The 17,881-nt window shown below is 49.5% G+C and overlaps 1 protein-coding gene across 4 annotated transcripts; it reads left to right on the forward strand.

Annotated features, from left to right (window-relative positions):
- The first annotated feature begins 68 nt into the window (after positions 1-68).
- On the forward strand, positions 69-10,207 carry SEPTIN12 (septin 12). 4 transcript variants are annotated; one of them, XM_042921892.1, is made up of 11 exons: positions 70-174; positions 541-732; positions 3,445-3,570; positions 3,656-3,737; positions 5,401-5,538; positions 5,680-5,797; positions 5,886-5,981; positions 8,787-8,883; positions 8,984-9,063; positions 9,792-9,843; positions 9,918-10,010. In XM_042921892.1, exons 2-10 carry the CDS (start codon positions 570-572, stop codon positions 9,825-9,827), a joined length of 936 nt encoding a protein of 311 aa, XP_042777826.1. In that variant the 5' UTR covers positions 70-174; positions 541-569; the 3' UTR covers positions 9,828-9,843; positions 9,918-10,010. The 4 variants fall into 4 exon arrangements, with proteins under 4 accessions (XP_042777824.1, XP_042777828.1, XP_042777826.1 ...); XM_042921890.1 differs by lacking the exon at positions 9,792-9,843 and having other exon boundaries at positions 69-174; positions 9,918-10,207; XM_042921891.1 differs by lacking the exon at positions 8,984-9,063 and having other exon boundaries at positions 71-174; positions 9,918-10,192.
- Positions 10,208-17,881: the final 7,674 nt, after the last annotated feature.

Genomic DNA, 17,881 nt, shown 5'->3' on the forward strand with positions numbered 1-17,881 from the left:
AGCTCCCCACTGTAGAGGAGGCCCACCCCTTGCCCCTCCCCCTGAAGTCATGGGGAAGGGGATGGAGTTCAGATTCTTCAGTTAACTGTCACCTTGTCTCCTCCCCCCTCACCACACACACCAGCTAGGACAGGGAAGCTCCTTGAAGCTCCGTCAGAGACCCAAGGCCATCAGGTGCTAACAAAGCTGCTTCTCTCTGTCGCCATGGGTCCAGACCCTGGGCTTCGCCAGTCTGGCCTCATTCTTCTGGGGGGAGTGTCTGAGCAAGGATACTGCCTGGGCCAGGGGTGGGGGTAGGGAGGAAACTGGGGTGGGGGAGGAACAGATTACTGGGCTGGTGTATCTCTGGGAAGGGATTCAGCCTCCTCTGAGAGGCAGCTCCTCCCTGCACTTCTCTCCAAAGCCCTTAGGCCCCGGGGCCTTGGGGGATAATGTGTGGGAGTGCCTGGTGGCAGAGCTCAGGAGCCAGGGTCCAGAAATGAGAACTCAAGAGGGTCCCCCTCCAGAGCCCCAGTAACGCCCTTCTCCCCACCCACCCAGATGACAGACATTACTGTGCCCTTGACCCCATGGACCCGCTGAGGCAGTCCCCCTCCCCCTGCTCATCAAGACCCTCCAGCCCCAAGACCCCACCCTGCGAGATACATGGTTATGTGGGTATTGAGGACGTGCTGGACCAACTGAAGATCAAGGCCATGAAGATGGGGTTTGAGTTCAACATCATGGTGGTGGGTGAGTGAGGGGCAGGGGCTCACGGGAGGACAGACCAAAGGATGCAGACTTGTGGGTGTGGGCGCATTACTTCACCTCTCTGAGCCTCAGTCTCAACAGTGGGTCTGTTAATAGTCCCTCACCAGGTGTCATAGTTTAAAATCTGGAAATACTGAGGCGTTAAAAGACAAAAATCATCCATGAAGCCCCAGCCAAACCCAAAGAGAGCAATAAAAGGGGAGGCCATGGTAGAAAGTGGTGAACACCCAGACCCAGATCCTGATCCGGGCCCTTAACACCGGCCAACGTGTGACCTTGAGCACAGTCCCTGACCCCTCTCTGCCTCAGTTTCCTCACTGGGTTTAGCACTGTCCTGGCGTTCAGGAGGTTCTCTGGAATTGCATTTATATGGGTGCAAAATTGATTCTGTAGGTCAAAACTACACCTTTAACAAAATAAACTAGATAATAGCAGACTATAAAATGTCAGAGTGGGCAACACCAATTAAGGGCATTGTTCCAAGGCAGTGCTGTCCAATAGAAGTATAATGTGAGCCACATGATGTCATTTTAAAAATTCCCAGTAGCCACCTTTAAAAAAGGGAAGAGAAACTGGAGAAATTAATTTTAACCATTTATGTTACTTAACTCAGTATATACTATCTTGAATGACATGTAATCCACACCCAAAAAAAATTGTCCATGAGAACTTTTACATTCCTGGGGCATCTGGGTGGCACAATCGGTTAAGTGTCTGACTCTTGATCTTGGCTCAGGTCACGGTCTTACAGTTTGTGAGTTCGAGTCCCAAATCGGGTTCTGCGCTGAGGGCGCAGAGCCTGCTTAGGATTCTGTCTCTCCTTCTCTCTGCCCCTCCCCCACTTGTGTGTGCTCTCTTTCTCTCTCAAGGTAAATAAACTTTTTTTGAAAGTTTAAAAAAAGAACTTTTGCATTCTTTTTGGCACACACCAAGTCTGGAAAATCTGGGTTGTATTTTCCATTGATGGCATACCTCAATTCAGATTTTCCATATCAACCATGCAGGAGCCAAGTGGGACTCCCATATTGGACAGCACAACCCTTCGGACAATTTTTGTTAAATACAAAAATACGTGTGCACCCTGCATTGTGATGTAGGGTGTTCCCTTCTGCAGATGTGGTCCACCAAGTTTGAGAAGCTCCCACGGCAGGGAAAATGGACCATCTACAACCACAGACGGTTTGGGTCAATCTCACCAAGTAGTGTCAAGCCAAAGAAGCCAGACACGAGAGACCACATGCTGTGTACTTCCCTAAATCAAGGGTGGGCAGAGCTGCTCCCTGCTGATAGAAGCCCGGAGAGTGGCTGTCCCTGGAGTGTTGGGTTAATAGTTACTGAGATGGGCATGATTGGGCGTGTGGGGAACTATATGCTCCATCTCTGGATCTGGTTCTGTATACATGGGCCATTTAATTTGTAAGATGCATTGAACTGCCCATCAGGATGAATGGATAAACACAATGTGATCTCTCCATGCAATGGCACATTATTCAGCCATGAAAATGAATGAAGTATTGACACCTGGTAGGACTTGGATGAACCTTGAAAACATTACGCTTAGTGGAAGCAGCCAGACATGAAAGGACAAATATTGCGTGATTCCATTTCTTAAAAAAAAATTTTAATGCATATTCATTTTTGAGAGGGAGAGAGAGAGAGAGAGCATGAGCTGGGGAAGGGCAGAGAGAGAAAGAGACACAGAATCTGGAGCAGGCTCCAGGCTCTGGGCTGTCAACACAGAACCCAACAAGGGGCTCGAACTCACGGACTGTGAGATCATGACCTGGACCAAAGTCGGACACTTAACCAACTGAGCCACCCAGGTGCCCCATGCATGATTCCATTTCTTTGAAATGTCCAGAGTAGGCAAATCCACAGAGACACAAAAAATGGATTAGCAGTTGCCAGAGGTGATGATGGAGGGAGAATGGGGAGGAGTTGCTAATGAGTGTGAGGTTTCTTTTGGGGCAATGAGCATGTTTCTTGACGGTTAAAAAAACAATGTTCAGCCAAGTACATTTGAAGATCTAATTGTGACAGGATTCATGAATCGGGCAGCACCTGGTCAGCAGGTAAGAAGTGAGCTCCAAGGAGTTGTGCAGAATGCAAGGTTTCTAGATAGAAAGGAGGATGTGAGCAAGGAAGTTATTAGCAAAAGGAAAGGATTATTCCAGGCAGGGTTGCTTTCCCTTAGAGGACAGGCAGAGGGTCTTAGGTGGATGACTTCATCTTCCTTTGGGGGACAGTGAGGGCCCATGTGACATGACTCACTGGTGCTGACCAGAAAATCCCTGACGGACCAGTTTAGGCTACGTTTCCGGGGGAGTTTGGAACTGCAGTTAAGTTAGATATTAGGCACCCATTTGGAGACTTGGCCTAAGTTCCGCCATTTGCGGCCTGTGGATTTCTTTCTAATAGGAGCTACACAGAATTGGTGGGCGCACAACACTGTGAAAGTACTAAATGCCACTGAATTGTTCACTTTAAATGGCTAATGGTTAATTTTTTTATTGTATGAATTTTGCCTCAATAAAAATGGGTGGGATAAAGATTGAGGGGGACACTGACGATAGCACCCGCTTTTCAGTATTTATGTTATGCTTAGAAAAGAGTTCACTTTCTAAAACTGTTTGACAGCCTGAGAAGCACTGCCTAAAATGTCCACCTCTGTTGCTGTCGTCTGGTTACCCCCAGGGCAGAGCGGGCTGGGCAAGTCCACAATGGTGAGCACCCTTTTCAAGTCCAAGGTGTGGAAGTGCACCCCGCCGGGCCTGGGGATGCCCATACCCCAGACGCTGCAGCTGAAGTCAGTGACCCATGGTGAGTGGTCCCCCACCCCCACCCCACCCACCCCATCCCCACCCCACCCAGGCCAATCTCTCCCTACTCCACTCTCCACGCACAGTCGTCGAGGAGAAAGGTGTGAAGCTCAAGCTGACAGTGACTGACACGCCTGGCTTTGGAGACCAGATCAACAATGACAAATGGTGGGTCCTTGACAGTGGGGGCCGAACCCTGGTTGCCCCCCTGCCCCTGCCCCTCCAGCCCCTGGGAAACATCCCAGCCCTGAAACACCTGACTGTGGCATCTTGGAGCCTCAGTTTATTCATCTGTATAATGGGTGCATGCAACCAGCCCTCCCAAGATTGAAGGGAGTCAAGTACATAAAGGTCAAGGCTTCCTGCCTGGCACACAGTAGGTATTCAGTCAAGGTTATGATATAGCAGAAGTTAGAAGCCCACACTACAGAGTCAGGACCACAGAGTTAGACCACTTTCCAGTTATGTAACCTGGGACTGGTCATGGGAGTTCTCTGAGCCTCAGTTTCCTTCTTTGTAACTTGAGGGTGATGACACCCACCTTGCAGAGTTGTTCTAGGCTCTCAGTGACAAAACCCACGACAGTAGTTGGTCACACACACACACACGTGCGCGCGCGCACACACAATCAGGACTGGATGCATAATTTGTGGGACCCAGTGACATGAAAATGTGGGACCCATTGTTCAAAAAGTATTACGAATTGTAAAACCTTGACCACAGGACATTGAATGAACTGCAAGCCCTTCAAAGCACGGAGCTCTGTGGAAATGGTCTGTTTGTGCTTGTATGAAGCCAGCCCTGCATACAATGCTTCATTGAGCACTTGCTTTGTGCCAGCCCTGTTCTAGACATGGGGATACAGCAATGAACAAAACAGATGAACATCTCTGGCTACGTGAAATTTACATTGTTGTGGGAAGGGGGGCTGAGCAATGAACACAACAAATCAGTTATGCATAAGGTGGGCCTAAACTCTATCATTCAAGGAGGACATTTCTGAGAAGGGAAAGCATAGGGAGCTGTAGAGGGATTGCAACTTTAAGCAGAGTGATCATGAAAGACCTCCCGGATAAGGTGACACTTGGGCGGATTTCCAGGATATAAGAAAATGAACATTGTGGACATGCAGGGGAAGAGTGTTCAAAGTGGATAGTGGCATGTGCCAAGGCCCTGCGGTGGGCAGAATGGTATGTTCATGGAAAGCTGGTGTGGCTGGAGGTGTGTGCCTGGTAGGGAGAAACGAGGAGGGGAGGGCAGGCAGAAGCAACAGTGATATGCTGTAGGGCCTGGTAGGGCAGTGTAAGGACTTAGGCTTTTCTGTGGCCACTGTGGGCAGGCTGGGCAGAAAAGGGATGTACTCTGACTCCTGTTTTTAAAAGGATCTTTTAAAAAAAAAAAAAAAGGGTGGAGGAGTCCTTTTGGCTGCTTGGTTGACAATAGCCTGGCAGGGGAAGGGACCCAGGGAGAGGACTCAGGAGATCCTTGCAGCAATGGGGTGAGTGCCCATGGCGGTTGGAACCCGGCTGTGGCGATTCATCTCTTTTAAGACCACACCCCAGCAAAGTTGGTGCTCTTATTCTCTCCATTTTATGAACAAGGAAGCCAAGGCCTCAGCTTGAGAACGGCAGGGGTCTCTCCGATAATTCAGGGGAGCGGGGGGAGGGTGATCAGGTAACCACAGGTCTCAGCTCGTACGGGAACGGAGGTCCTGTGTCCTCGGCCAACTGGGGCAATTGGTCTTCCGAAGGGGAGACCACGCAGAGGACCTGGGGAGACGGGGTGGGGCTCCCAGGGGCGGCTCTGAGGTCGGGTCCGTCTGCCACCCCAGCTGGGACCCCATCCTAGGCTACATCAATGAACAGTACGAGTGGTACCTGCAGGAGGAGATCCTCATCACCCGCCAGCGCCACATCCCCGACACGCGGGTGCACTGCTGTGTGTACTTCGTGCCGCCCACTGGGCACTGGTAAACGGCTGAGCCAGCTGGGGGAGGGACCCTGGCCTGGGGCAGAGAGGAGGAGGAGGAGTCCCTGGCCTGGGCTGCAGGCCGGCACCCCCTCACTCATCCACTGCCACTGCCTCCACTGTTGCTGCCCTGCCTGAGCAGCCTGCGGCCTCTGGACATTGAGTTACTACAGCGGTTGTGCCGGACCGTGAACGTGGTGCCTGTGATTGCCCGGGCCGACAGCCTGACCCTTGAGGAGCGAGAGGCCTTCAGGCGCAGGGTGATCTGGGCACCCGGGGTGACGGGGCTGGTGGGGGCACGGAGGAGGCCAAGTGCACAGGATGAGATGAGGTCACCTGCGTCCCCAGATCCAGCACAACCTGAGGACTCACTGCATCGAGGTGTACCCACAGAAATGCTTTGACGAGGATATCAATGACAGGATCCTCAACAGCAAGATTCGGGTAGGAGGCCACGGGGTGGGGGTGGGGGGCAGGCTGGTGTGACCACGGCTGGGCGATTTGCTTTCCACCTGCTCTTTCTGTCTAAAGATTCATCTCCCTCTACAGCTTGGGGAAAGTTCACATACTTCTGGCAGGTATGAATCTCCATACATACGTAAACTCAAACATCAACAACCTACAGAAATGGGAGGGAAAAAAGGCTTGCAAATGGTTTATCTGATATGGGACTTGTATCCTGAACATAATAAAGAACGCTTACAAATTTAGAAATGGGCAAAGGTTTTGAATGACATTCCCTGAAAGAATTTGGACAAGAGGCCGATGAGCCCACGAAAAGATGTTGGTCCGACATCACCAGCCATCAGGGAAACGCAAAGCAAAACGGCGAGGTACTGCTTCATACCCACTAGGGTGGCTGTTTGCAAAATGACAGACAATCCCAAGTGTTGGTGAGGATGTGGAGAAGTTGAACTTGCAGGCGGACGCTGCTGACGGGAATGTCAAACGGTGCTCCCACTTTGGAAAATAGTCTAGCAGTTCCTCAAAAGGTTAAACGCTGAGTTACCATGGTACCCAGCAGCAAGCCCACTCCCAAGACAAATGAAAACCTATGTTCACATAAAAACGTGTACACAGATGTTCATGGCAGAAATACGTGTAATAGCCAAGGAGTGGAAATAAGCCAAATGTCTATTCACTTATGAACGAGTAAATAAATACACGTGGTCTGTCTACACAATGGAGTGTCCTCCAGGTATAAAAACGGATGGATGTAGCACTGACACCTGCTGCAACACGGATGAACCTTGAAAACATGAAGCTCCTGGGTGGCTCAGTCGGTTGAGCGTCCGACTTTGGCTCAGGTCATGATCTTATGGTTTGTGAGTTCGAGCCCTGCACTGGGCTCTGTGCTGACGGCTCGGAGCCTGGAGCCTGCTCTGAATTCTGTGTCTTCCCCTGTCTCTGTTCCTCCCTACTCACGCTCTGTCTCTCTCTCTCTCTCCCTCCCTCTCTCTCTCTCTCTCTCTCTCTCCTTCCCCCTCCCTCTCTCTCAAAAATAAACAAAAAAAAAAAAGACAAAAGAAAAGAAAACATGAAGCTCAGTGAGAAGCCAAACACAAGAGGACAAATATTACATGATTCCATTATATGAAACGTCGGAATAGGTAAATCGTGTAGAGACAGAAAGTAGATTAGTTGTTGCCAGGAGCTGGGGGTCAGGAGCAGTGGCGAGTGACTGCTGATGGGTGTGGGGTGTCATTCTGGGGCAGCGAAAATGCCCTGGAGTTAGACTGTGGTGATGGCTGCACAGTCTTGTGAGCTGCACCTTTCAAAGGGTGAATTTTATGGTACGTGAATTACATCTCAGTAAAGCTGTTTCAAAAGAGAAGGAAAGAGGGAAATAGCTAACCTCTTCTTTTTCTCCTAATCAACTGAATTCCACCTCCAAGCCTCTATCTTGTCGTCCTGGTGGTTTGTCCAATGTCAGTCTGTCTGGATCCTGCAAAGGACTCAGGTGAGGGCTGAGATTCATCATGCATTGACCCCAGGCCTTGAATCACTCCCTCAGGGACCGTGTTAACCTGCACAGCGGTGCTGTTGCCTGGATTGGAAGCAAACAACTCTGCCTTCACAGACATGGCATGTGATTTCAGCCCCACACAGATTCATGGCCAGTTCCCTTTGTGCAGTAAACAAACCACATCCGGACATGGCCCTGTTTCCCATCTCAGACCCAATGTCTCCACCATTCCCTCTTTCCCCTCCCCACTGGCACAATAAACAGGATCTCCTGTGAAACGTTCAAAGAGCCTTGACCTTGACCAGTTTCTTTCTGTCCTGAGGCCTGAGAAGGCAGCAGCGTGGCCGCAACTGAAACAGACCTGAACATACTGACTCAACATCTCAGTAAATCGTCCAGACATCTAACATTTATTGAGGGTTTGCTCCAGGCTGGTGCAGGATAAGCGCAGAACAGATAATTATGATTGCCACCATCAATTACTATTCCTCATCACAAATTAACTCCTAGAAATAAAAGCAAACCCCTAAATAGCAGTTTGGAGTTCAGGAATTTGAGTCTCCACTTCCGGCCATGAGCAAGTGAACCACCAGAATTTTCAGCAGGGCTCAGCAAGCTTTTTAGTGAAGGGCCACATGATGGTAAGTATGTTAGGCCTTGTGGGCCAACTGGTCTCAGTGCAATTACTCAACTCTGCTGTTGCAGCACGAAAGCAACCTAGACGTGAGTAAATGAATGCATGGGGCTGTATGCCAACAGACTTTATATGGGAAAACAGGCAGGAGCCTGATCTGGCCCATGTACCATAGGTTGCCAACCCCTGGGTTGCAAAGTCATGTCATTTAACCCTGTTGATAACCGATGAAGGTGATTGCAGGTCATCTCTTACCCAGGTAAGAGATGGGACATCCCCAAGATTATATTATTAATGTGGCTCTGAGTAACCTTCCCAAACATTCACAAAGCCCTGTGTATGTACTCTACTGACTCCCATTTTACAGATGAGAACACTGAGGCATTGATCAGACTTTTTTTTTGAAAGATTTTATTTTTAAGTAATCTCTACACCCAACGTGGGGCTCGAACCCACAACCCTGAGATCAAGAGACGCAGGCTCCAGCAACTGAGCCGGCCAGGTGCCCTGTGTCTTTTGACTTCAGATCTCTCTGCTCCTTCTACCACTGTCTCCCGCAAAGGACATTGTGCCTCCCCCACCCCACCTCCGTGATTTCTCTACCCACCTCCTAGGCAGGGCCAACCCTTTGTCTCCTCTCCTCCCGCAGGACCGGATCCCCTTTGCTGTGGTCGGGTCCGACCAAGAGTACCTGGTGAACGGGAGGTGTGTCCTGGGCCGGAAGACCAAGTGGGGCATCATTGAAGGTCAGTGCAGGGACTCTGCAGAGAGCACAGGTGAGGGTGGGCTGAAAATCCAGGCGCATCCTGCTGCCTCCTCCTGCTGCACCCTCAACACTCATCACAGGGCCCAGAGTGGGCAAGCCCACAACCAGGAAGCAGACAGACCTGGAAATCAAGTCCCTCCTTGCAGCGGGGAGGACTCAGGCAAGTTACCTGACTCTCTGGGCCTCAGTTTCCTCACAGTAAAATGGGCATCAACCTCATGCATGGCCATTTGCGTCTGTGCAACCAACAAACTGCGCATCTGTACATGGAAGGTGGTTGGACAGGGCAGGCCACTGCTTTGCATGATGCCCACCACCCAGAAGACACCCTATGCATTTGCCAGAATTTGTTGTGGGCCTTCTATGTGCCAGGCATACTCTATGCGCTTCCTCAGGGGATACACTGAAAGCAGGACAGACAAGGCTCCTGTCCCCAGAGAGCTGATGAGACAATGACAGGTGGGAGAAGGCAGGGCAGGAGGAAAGGCTACCTGAGGGGGTGGAGGGAGGCCTCTCGCTGAGGGGGGGTGGTGGTGGTGGGGGATGGGAAGTGAAGGAGGAGCAGCCAGGGCCTGCGCCCCCCATTTATCAACATAATCACTAAAATATAATATATATGGTATCATACACATAATGTACTGTAGTAATTATTAAGTGGACAATAATTGATTAGTGGATTCATTGGCTCAAGTATTGGTAGCAGCCTTCTGTACCAGGTGCGGGGGGCACAGCAATGAATAAATGGGACGTGAGAAAAGACAGTGAGAAATGTGGGCGGAAAGGTTGCGGTGGATATCAGGGGTACACAGCATACAGTGGGCGCTTACTCGGTGCTCATCGAGGGCAAGGCAGGGGGACAGGGCCAGCGGTCCGTGTCGTGTCTTGCAGTGGAGAACATGGCGCACTGTGAGTTTCTTCTGCTGAGAGACCTGCTCATCCGGTGAGGGTGCAGGGACCCCGGGGGGGCGGGGGACGCTGTGGCCAGCCTGGGCTCAACTGCCTCCCATCTCCCAGCTCCCACCTCCAAGACCTGAAGGACATCACCCACAACGTCCACTACGAGAACTATCGAGTTTGCAGACTCAACGAGAGCCACGTGCTGCCTCGTGGGCCCTGCTGGGTGAACCTGGCCCCGACCCCACCAGGGCCCCCTGTCGCCCCCGGGCCCTCCAAGGTGTGCAGACAGGCACGGGAGGACTCTGACGACGAGGAAGATGACTACTGAGCACGGGGCGGGGGCGGGGGCGGGGCACCCGGCAGCCCCCAACTCGGGACTGTGTACGAGAGGGTGTATTAAAGGCAGACGTTGCTTTTAATGAAAAGCTGTGCTTTGAAAACAAAAGGCGTTTTGTAAATGAGTTCTTTGAGCTATCCTCAAAATAAAAGCACGGTTCTTTTAAAAATAACCGTGTGAGGGGCGCCTGGGTGACTCAGTCGGTTAAGTGGCCGACTTCGGCCCGGGGTCATGATCTCGCGGTCCGTGAGTTCGAGCCCCGCGTCAGGCTCTGTGCTGACAGCTCGGAGCCTGAAGCCTGTTTCGGATTCTGTCTCCCTCTCTTTGCCCCTCACCTGCTCATGCTCTGTCTCTCCCTGTCTCAAAAATAAACAAAACGTTAAAAAAAAAAAAAAATAAAATAAAATAACCATGTGAGACCCAAGGCCCTCGGGGATCCTGAGGACCCGGGAGCTCGTGCCTTGGACAACAGGCCCCTCCTGCCCCATTCCAAATGAGGCTCTGCTGTCACTGCCGACCCTCCTTCCTGGCACAGGGTCAGGCCCTGTGTCGTAAACACTTACCAATTCCCCGTCTTCAGCTCTCATCCCCAAGCTCTGTGCTCCCCGCTCCTGTCTGCCTCTCCGCCCCGCCCTGGCTGACCAGCAGCGGGGAGAAGATTGTCCTCTCAGCTCACGCAGGGAGAGGAAATCCATTCTTCCTCTGCCCTTTAGCTCTTTTAGAGTCCTCAGCAGATTGGGTGATGCCCACCCAGTGCTGGGGAGGGAGATCCTCTTTACTCAGTCTACTGAATCAATGCTAATCTCTTCCGGAGACATTCTCACATGCACCCAGAAATTATGTTTTGCCAGCAATCTGGCCAACCCTCGGCCCAGTCAGGTCGACACTTAAAAACATTTTTTTAATGTTTGTTTTCATTTTTGAGAGAGACAGAACATGAGCAGGGGAGGGCCAGAGAGAGAGGGAGACACAGAATCTGAAGCAGGCCCCAGGGTCTGAGCTGTCGGCACAGAGCCCAACGTGGGGCTCAAACTCACCAACTGTGAGATCATGACCTGAGCCGAACCTGGACGCTTGACCGACTGAGCCACCCAGGCGCCCCTCAGTCAAGTTGACACTTAAAACTAACCATCACATGAGCTAAAAATTGCCTCCTGCATGATGCCCTCCTTGACTTCCCAAGTCTGACGTATTCACTGCCCGACGTACTCTGTATGTATCTCATGGTTTCTTTTCAGCTCAGTGTCCCTATCGGGCTGGGACCTCCATGAGGATGGAGATCTATCAGACAAGTGCTCAGGACCCAGCTGTTAAATGAATGACCCTTGGAGCCCCTGCCTCAGCTATTAACCCCTCAAATTCACAAACCTACCTACCAGGCTTGACGATCTCCCAGGGCCTGTGGGGACCCACACCTAGCACGCCAACATCTCAGAGGCAGTGTGCTGCTACATAGGGGCCGAGCACATTCCTAGGGTTAATATTAGCCTTGGGCAATAGGGCAATGTCTACAGCACACACCCTTTGGCTCAGCAGTTGTATTTAGACATTGTAATTAGAAATTCTATCTCTAGGAACAGATCTTAGGGATAGACCAGAGTTTCTCAACCTTAGCACTGCGGATGTTTGAGGCTGGGTCATTCTTTGTTGTGGGGCTGTCCCATGCAATATAGGATGTTTAGCCCTGGGCCCCCACCACTGGATGCCAGTAGCACCGTCCCTCCTGCCGTGACATCAAAAATGTCTTCTGGGGCACCTGGGTGGCTCATTCAGTGGAGTGGAGTGTCTGACTGTTGATTTTGGCTCAGATCATGATCCCAGGGTCATGAGATCAAGTCCTGCATCAGGCTCTGCGCTGAACTTAGAGCCTGCTTAAGATTCTCTCTCTCCCTCTGCCCCTCATCCCTGCTCATGCTTGCTCACTCTCTCTCTCTTAAATAATAATAATAATAATAATGATAATAATGATAATGTCTCTAAACATTATTCACTGACCCCCCGGAGACACAGTCTTCCCTTTTAAGAACCATGGCTCCTGGCACCCAGTATAGTAAAGACAGAAAGCAGCCTACCCGTCTGCCAGGAGTGGGCCAGGAAGTAAATCATGGGGCATTCACACCACATGCACTCGTTTGTTATGGCTGCTGTAACAAATTACCACCAACTGGAAAGGCTTAATTTTTTTCAGTGTTTTTTTTTTTAATTTTTTTTTTAACGTTTATTTATTTTTGAGACAGAGAGAGACAGAGCATGAACGGGGGAGGGCCAGAGAGAGGGAGACACAGAATCTGAAACAGGCTCCAGGCTCTGAGCTGTCAGCACAGTGCCCGATGCGGGGCTTGAACTCACCGACCGCGAGATCATGACCCGAGCTGAAGTCGGTCCGACTTAGCTTAACCGACTGAGCCACCCAGGCGCCCCTCAGTGTTTATTTTTGAGAGAGAGAGAGAGACAGAGTATGAACTGGGGATGGGCAGAGAGAGAAGGAGACAGAGAATCCGAAGCAGGCTCCAGGCTCCAAGCTGTCAGCACAGAGTCGCACACGGGGCTCGAACCTACGAACCATGAGATCGTGACGTGAGCCGAAGTCGGATGCTCAACCGACTGAGCCCCTCAGGCGCCCCTGGAAGGCTTAAGCAACACACGTTTACTTTCTCCCGGTTCAGGAGGACAGAAGTCTGAAATCAATACGGAGGTGGCAGCAGGGTGGTGCTGGGGGGAAATCCATTTCCCTGCCTTTCCCCAGCTTCTAGAGACTGCATTCCTGGGCTTACGGCCCCTCCCCTTTCTTGATGCAGGTGCCATGTGCCTTCTGGAGTCAAATTTCCCTCTACAGGTGTCTTGTGAAGACACCTGGAACTACAGTGGGCCTGCTGGGATAATCTGGGATAATCTCCCCTCCTCAACATTCTTTTTTTTTTTTTAATATTTGTTTTGCTTTGTTTTTGAGAGACAGAGAGTGCAAGCATGGGAGGGGCAGAGAGAGAGAGGGAGACACAGAATCTGAACCAGGTTTCAGTCTCTGAGCTGTCAGCACAGAGCCTGACGTGCAGCTGGAACTCACGAACAGTGAGATCGTGACCTGAGCAGAAGTCGGACGCTCAACTGACTGAGCCACCCAGGTGTCCCAGCATTCTTTTTTTTTGTTGTTGTTAACTTGTAAGTATTTTGAGAAAGAGTGTGCGTGTGAGTGGGAGAGGGGCAGAGAGAGGCAGAGAGAGGAAGAATCCCAAGCAGGCTCTGCACCATCAGCTCAGAGCCCAGCACAGGGCTCAACCCCATGAACCCTGACATTATGACCTGAACACCTAAACCGAAATCAAGAGTCAGGCACCCAACTGACTGAGCCACCCAGGCCAGGCCGAATACCAGTCAACATTCTTAATTTAATCATATATGCAAAGTCCTTTTTGTCATAGAAGGTAACATACTTAACATATTTATAAATTCTGGAGGAGGGACTGGATATTTTGGGGCATGGGGGGGGGTATTCTTCAGCCATCACAGCATAGAATATAATATGGTCCTTGAAGAGAATGGAGTAAGACAAACACTGTATGGTCTCACTTATACGGGGAACCTAAGAGAGCTGGATTCATAGAAACACGGTAGAATGGTGGATGCCCAGGGCTGGGGTGTGGGGGAAATGAGATGCAAGTCAAAGGCTACAAAGTTTCAGTTATTTGATGAATAGCTCCAGAAGACCTAACACACAGCTTGGTGATTATAGTTAACAACACTGTAGCTTATACTTGAAAGTCACTAAGAGAGCAGATTTTTTTTTTTTTAAGTTTATTTATTTTGAGAGAGAGAGTGGGAGAGAGGCAGAGAGAGAGAGATTCCCAAGCAGACTCCACGCTGTCAGCGCACAGCAGGATACAGGGCTCGATCACAAGAACCGTGACCTGAGCCGAAATCAAGAGTTGGATGCCTAACCGGCTGAGCCACCCAGGCGCCCCTAAAAGAACAGATCTTAAATGTTCTAACCACATTCAAAAAAAGATAACTCTGGGAGGTGACAGATGTGCTATCTAACTTTATTGTGGTAATCATTTTACAATATATATGTGCATCAAATCATTGTGTTGTATACCTTAAGCTTGCACAATGTAGTCAATTATATCTCAGTAAAACTGGAGGAAAAACAAGTGAGGCTGTGCTATAATCACCCAGTGTTCATTCTTTGCACAGATTTGTAGGGCCCACTATATGATGCTATAGAGCCTAAGGGTTTAAGACCCACCTAGGTGGGTCGAGATGCAAATAAACAACACAAGTAAAATGTGGGCATGTTGAATAATGATGGGCACCCTGGATGGGTACCCTGGTACCAAGGATAGTATTTAAGGGATATAGGGCCATCTAGGGTTTACAGTTGCAGGAAGGGGTCAGGGAGGCCTCACTGGGAAGGAAAGTTTGAGTAAAGATGTGAAAGAGCAAAGAAAAAGCCATGAAGATATCTAGGGTCGTAGCATTCCACACAGAGGGAAAAGAAGCCACTGCTAGAGCAAAGGCCCTGGGGCAGGAGTATGTTGGATGTGTTCATGGAAGAGCAAAGAGGCCTCTGTGGCTGGAGCAGCATGAACCAGAAGAGAGGGAGAGAGTAGGGGGGAAGTGAGGACAGAGAGGTGGCGAAGGGCGGGCCCACAGTCTGTCGAATTTGAGCTGCCCATCATGACTCTGTACGGATACAGACTGATTGCCTAAGGATGCTGATGAGAGGAAAACAAGGAGCAATAGAGGGTATAGCGGAAGGCAGCTCATGGGGCATGAGTATCTCCATAAAGTACTGAAGACTGGAACAGATGGTTGCTTCTGGGGAGGTCACTTGCCCTAGAGGTCAAGAATGGGAAGGAGATTTAATTTTTACTCTGTCTCCTTTTGTACTGGCTTGTTAACAGGGGCGTATATCACCTACTCGGAAAACATCAATACATTTATAATATTAGCTCTCGTCCCTTCCCTGAAAGTTAGGATCTACTGCAACCAGGGTCACCAGTGGGCGGGCACTGGTGGAACGCTATTAGCCTGGCTCTGCCGACCCCCTCCCGGAGGCTCTCCTGCAGGGTCCCTCAGGCTCCAACCACCTGCTCTCACGCATTGTCACGCATCCTGTCCTTGCGTGTTCACTGGGGCAATCTTCTTCTTTGGCTGGGGAGGGGTGTTCCAGTGTTGATATTTTGCAGAGTGTTGGTTCCTGCTCCCGGTGGATGACTTTATCTCCACTTGTGGAAGCCTTCGCCATGCTCTGGCCCTTTAATTTTTTTTTAATTATTTTTTAAACCTTTTTAATGTTTATTATTTTTGAGAGAAAGAGACAGAGAGCAAGCAGGGGAGGGGCAGAGAGAGAGGGAGACACAGAATTTGAATGAGGCTCCAGGCTCCGAGCTGTCAGCACAGAGCCTGACGTGGGGCTTGAACTCACAGAGTGCAAGATCATGACCTGAGCTGAAGTCAGCCACTTAACTGACTGAGCCACCCAGGCGCCCCAAGCTTTGGCTCTTTTCAACTGCAGGACCTAGGACAAGTCACCTGACATCCAGGAATAAATTTCCTCCTGTGCGAAATGAGAATAGCAACACCAACCTCCTACCTCAGGGTTGTGTGGGGATAAATTGCTTTGTTTTGTAGGTGTCTGGGGGCGCGGGGAGAGGGGGTTTGCATTGTGCAGTACACCAAGCAGGTTCATGTCATAATGATACAGTCACAATATTAAATAACAATAGTGAGCATTTTTTTAATGTTCACTTTTGAGAGAGAGACAGAGCGCACAAGTGGGGCAGGGGCAGAGAAAGGAGGGGACAGAGGATCTGAGGTGGGCCCTGTGCTGAGAGCAGTGAGCACGATGTGGGTGGGGCTCGAACTCATGAATTGTGAGATCATGACCTGAGCTGAGGTGGGCCGCTTAACCAACTGAGCCACGCAGGCGCCCAGTAGGGATCATTTTTTACAAGGGGAATCACAAAATCAATGACACGGTACCTGGTTCAATAAAACATCTACCAGATTACATGAAACTTATTCATATTTATTGAAGAATGTATTCACAGTAGCCCCAAATTGGAAACTGTAAATGTTCAGTGACAGGACAGTGGATAAACTATGGGATAGTCATACGATGAAATGCTCCTTGGCAATAAAAATGAGACAATTACTTGTGCAGGCAACAGCGTGGAGAAATCTCACAGACATAATGATGCGTGAAAGAAGCCAGACAGCAAATAGAAAGTACTATGTGGATGCCCTTTATGGAGTTTAAGAACAGGGGGAAAAAAATCAACCTAAGGTGATAGAAATCAGATTTGTGGTCGGGGTTGGGAGTATTGACTGGGGAGGGGCATGAGGGAAACTTCTAGGGTATTGAAAATGACCTATACCTTGATCTGGGTGGAAGTTACACAAATACATAGATTGTAAAATTCTTTGAGTCATGCACTTAAGATATGTGCACTTTACCGTGAGATATTTGTGCACCCTACCTGGTATATGTCATGCCTCAAGTAAAAATCTTGGAAGGTAAGAAGAAATGTAAAACAGTTAAAATAGAAACAGCGTACGACCGGGGTGCCTGGGTGGCTCAGTCGGTTAAGCGTCCAACTTCGGCTCAGGTCATGATCTCACGGTCCGTGAGTTCCATCCCCGCGTCGGGCTCTGTGCTGACAGCTCAGAGCCTGGAGCCTGTTTCGGATTCTGTGTCTCCCTCTCTCTGACCCTCCCCCGTTCATGCTCTGTCTCTGTCTCAAGGATGAATAAACATTAAAAAAATTTAAAAAAAAGAAAAGAAAAGAAACAGCGTACGACCAAAAATGCCTGCTTAAAAGTTAGCACTGCATTTATTTAAAATTACTTATGAAAACTTTTGCTGGGTTTCAATATTTCAAGAATGCAAATTCCCAATAATAACTATTTTGATGCTGTTTAAAAAAGCATATTAAGGGGGAAAAAAACATTAGGGGCGCCTGCGTGGCTCAGTTGGTTGAGCATCCAACTCTTGATTTCAGCTCGGGTTGTGATCCCAGGATTGTGGAAATGAGCCTCCACACTCAGTGCAGAGCTTGCTTAAGATTCTCTCTCTCTCTCTCTCTCTCTCTCTCTCTCTCTCTCTCTCTTTCTGTCTCTGCCCCTCTCCCCTGTTTGTGTGCTCTCTCTCAAAAAAAATTTTTTTAATAAAAAATTTAAAAAAACATTAAAATTTGCAGTTTATTGCCTGCTGCAAGCCTTATCCATCACATCTCTCTCCAACTCCTGCCCCCACTGCCATGAGCAATCAACAGGCTGAATTTGGTGTTTATCCAATTCCTAAGCATTTCTTCACACTTTTGCTACATAGGCATATATCCCTAAGTTGCATGTAGTATGTTCTGCATGTTTTCACAATTTATGGAAATGTTGTATTACTGTTCTCTCTCCTCTCTACATAAATGAATAAACATTAGGAACTTTTTAAAATGTATTTATTTGAGAGAGAGCATGCGCACGCAAGCAGGGGGAGGGGCAGAGAGTGAGGAGAGAATCCCAAGCAGGATCTGCGCTGTTAGCATGGAACCTGACGCAGGACTCAATCCCATGAACCCTGAGATCATAATCTGAATTGAAATCGAGAATTGGATGCTTAACTGACTGAGCCACCCAGGCACCCGTTTTGCCTCTTTTAATCAAAATGGTACCTATAGTGGTAGATGTTATGGTCCCTGTTTTACTGATCAGTTTTTCTTGCCCTCTCTTTCCTTCAGCCCAGCCCAAT

This window comes from Panthera leo, chromosome E3 (assembly GCF_018350215.1).
Source record: "Panthera leo isolate Ple1 chromosome E3, P.leo_Ple1_pat1.1, whole genome shotgun sequence".
NCBI lineage: Eukaryota > Metazoa > Chordata > Mammalia > Carnivora > Felidae > Panthera > Panthera leo.

Excerpts from the sequence above, each read along its gene's own strand:
- SEPTIN12 (XM_042921890.1), top strand. The coding sequence starts at position 570 with ATGGACCCGCTGAGGCAGTCCCCCTCCCCCTGCTCATCAAGACCCTCC. Across the intron at positions 5,798-5,885 it reads GAGAGGCCTTCAGGCGCAGG|ATCCAGCACAACCTGAGGAC; the intron begins GTGATCTGGGCA and ends CTGCGTCCCCAG. Across the intron at positions 9,064-9,917 it reads TTGCAGCGGGGAGGACTCAG|CTCCCACCTCCAAGACCTGA; the intron begins GCAAGTTACCTG and ends CCCATCTCCCAG.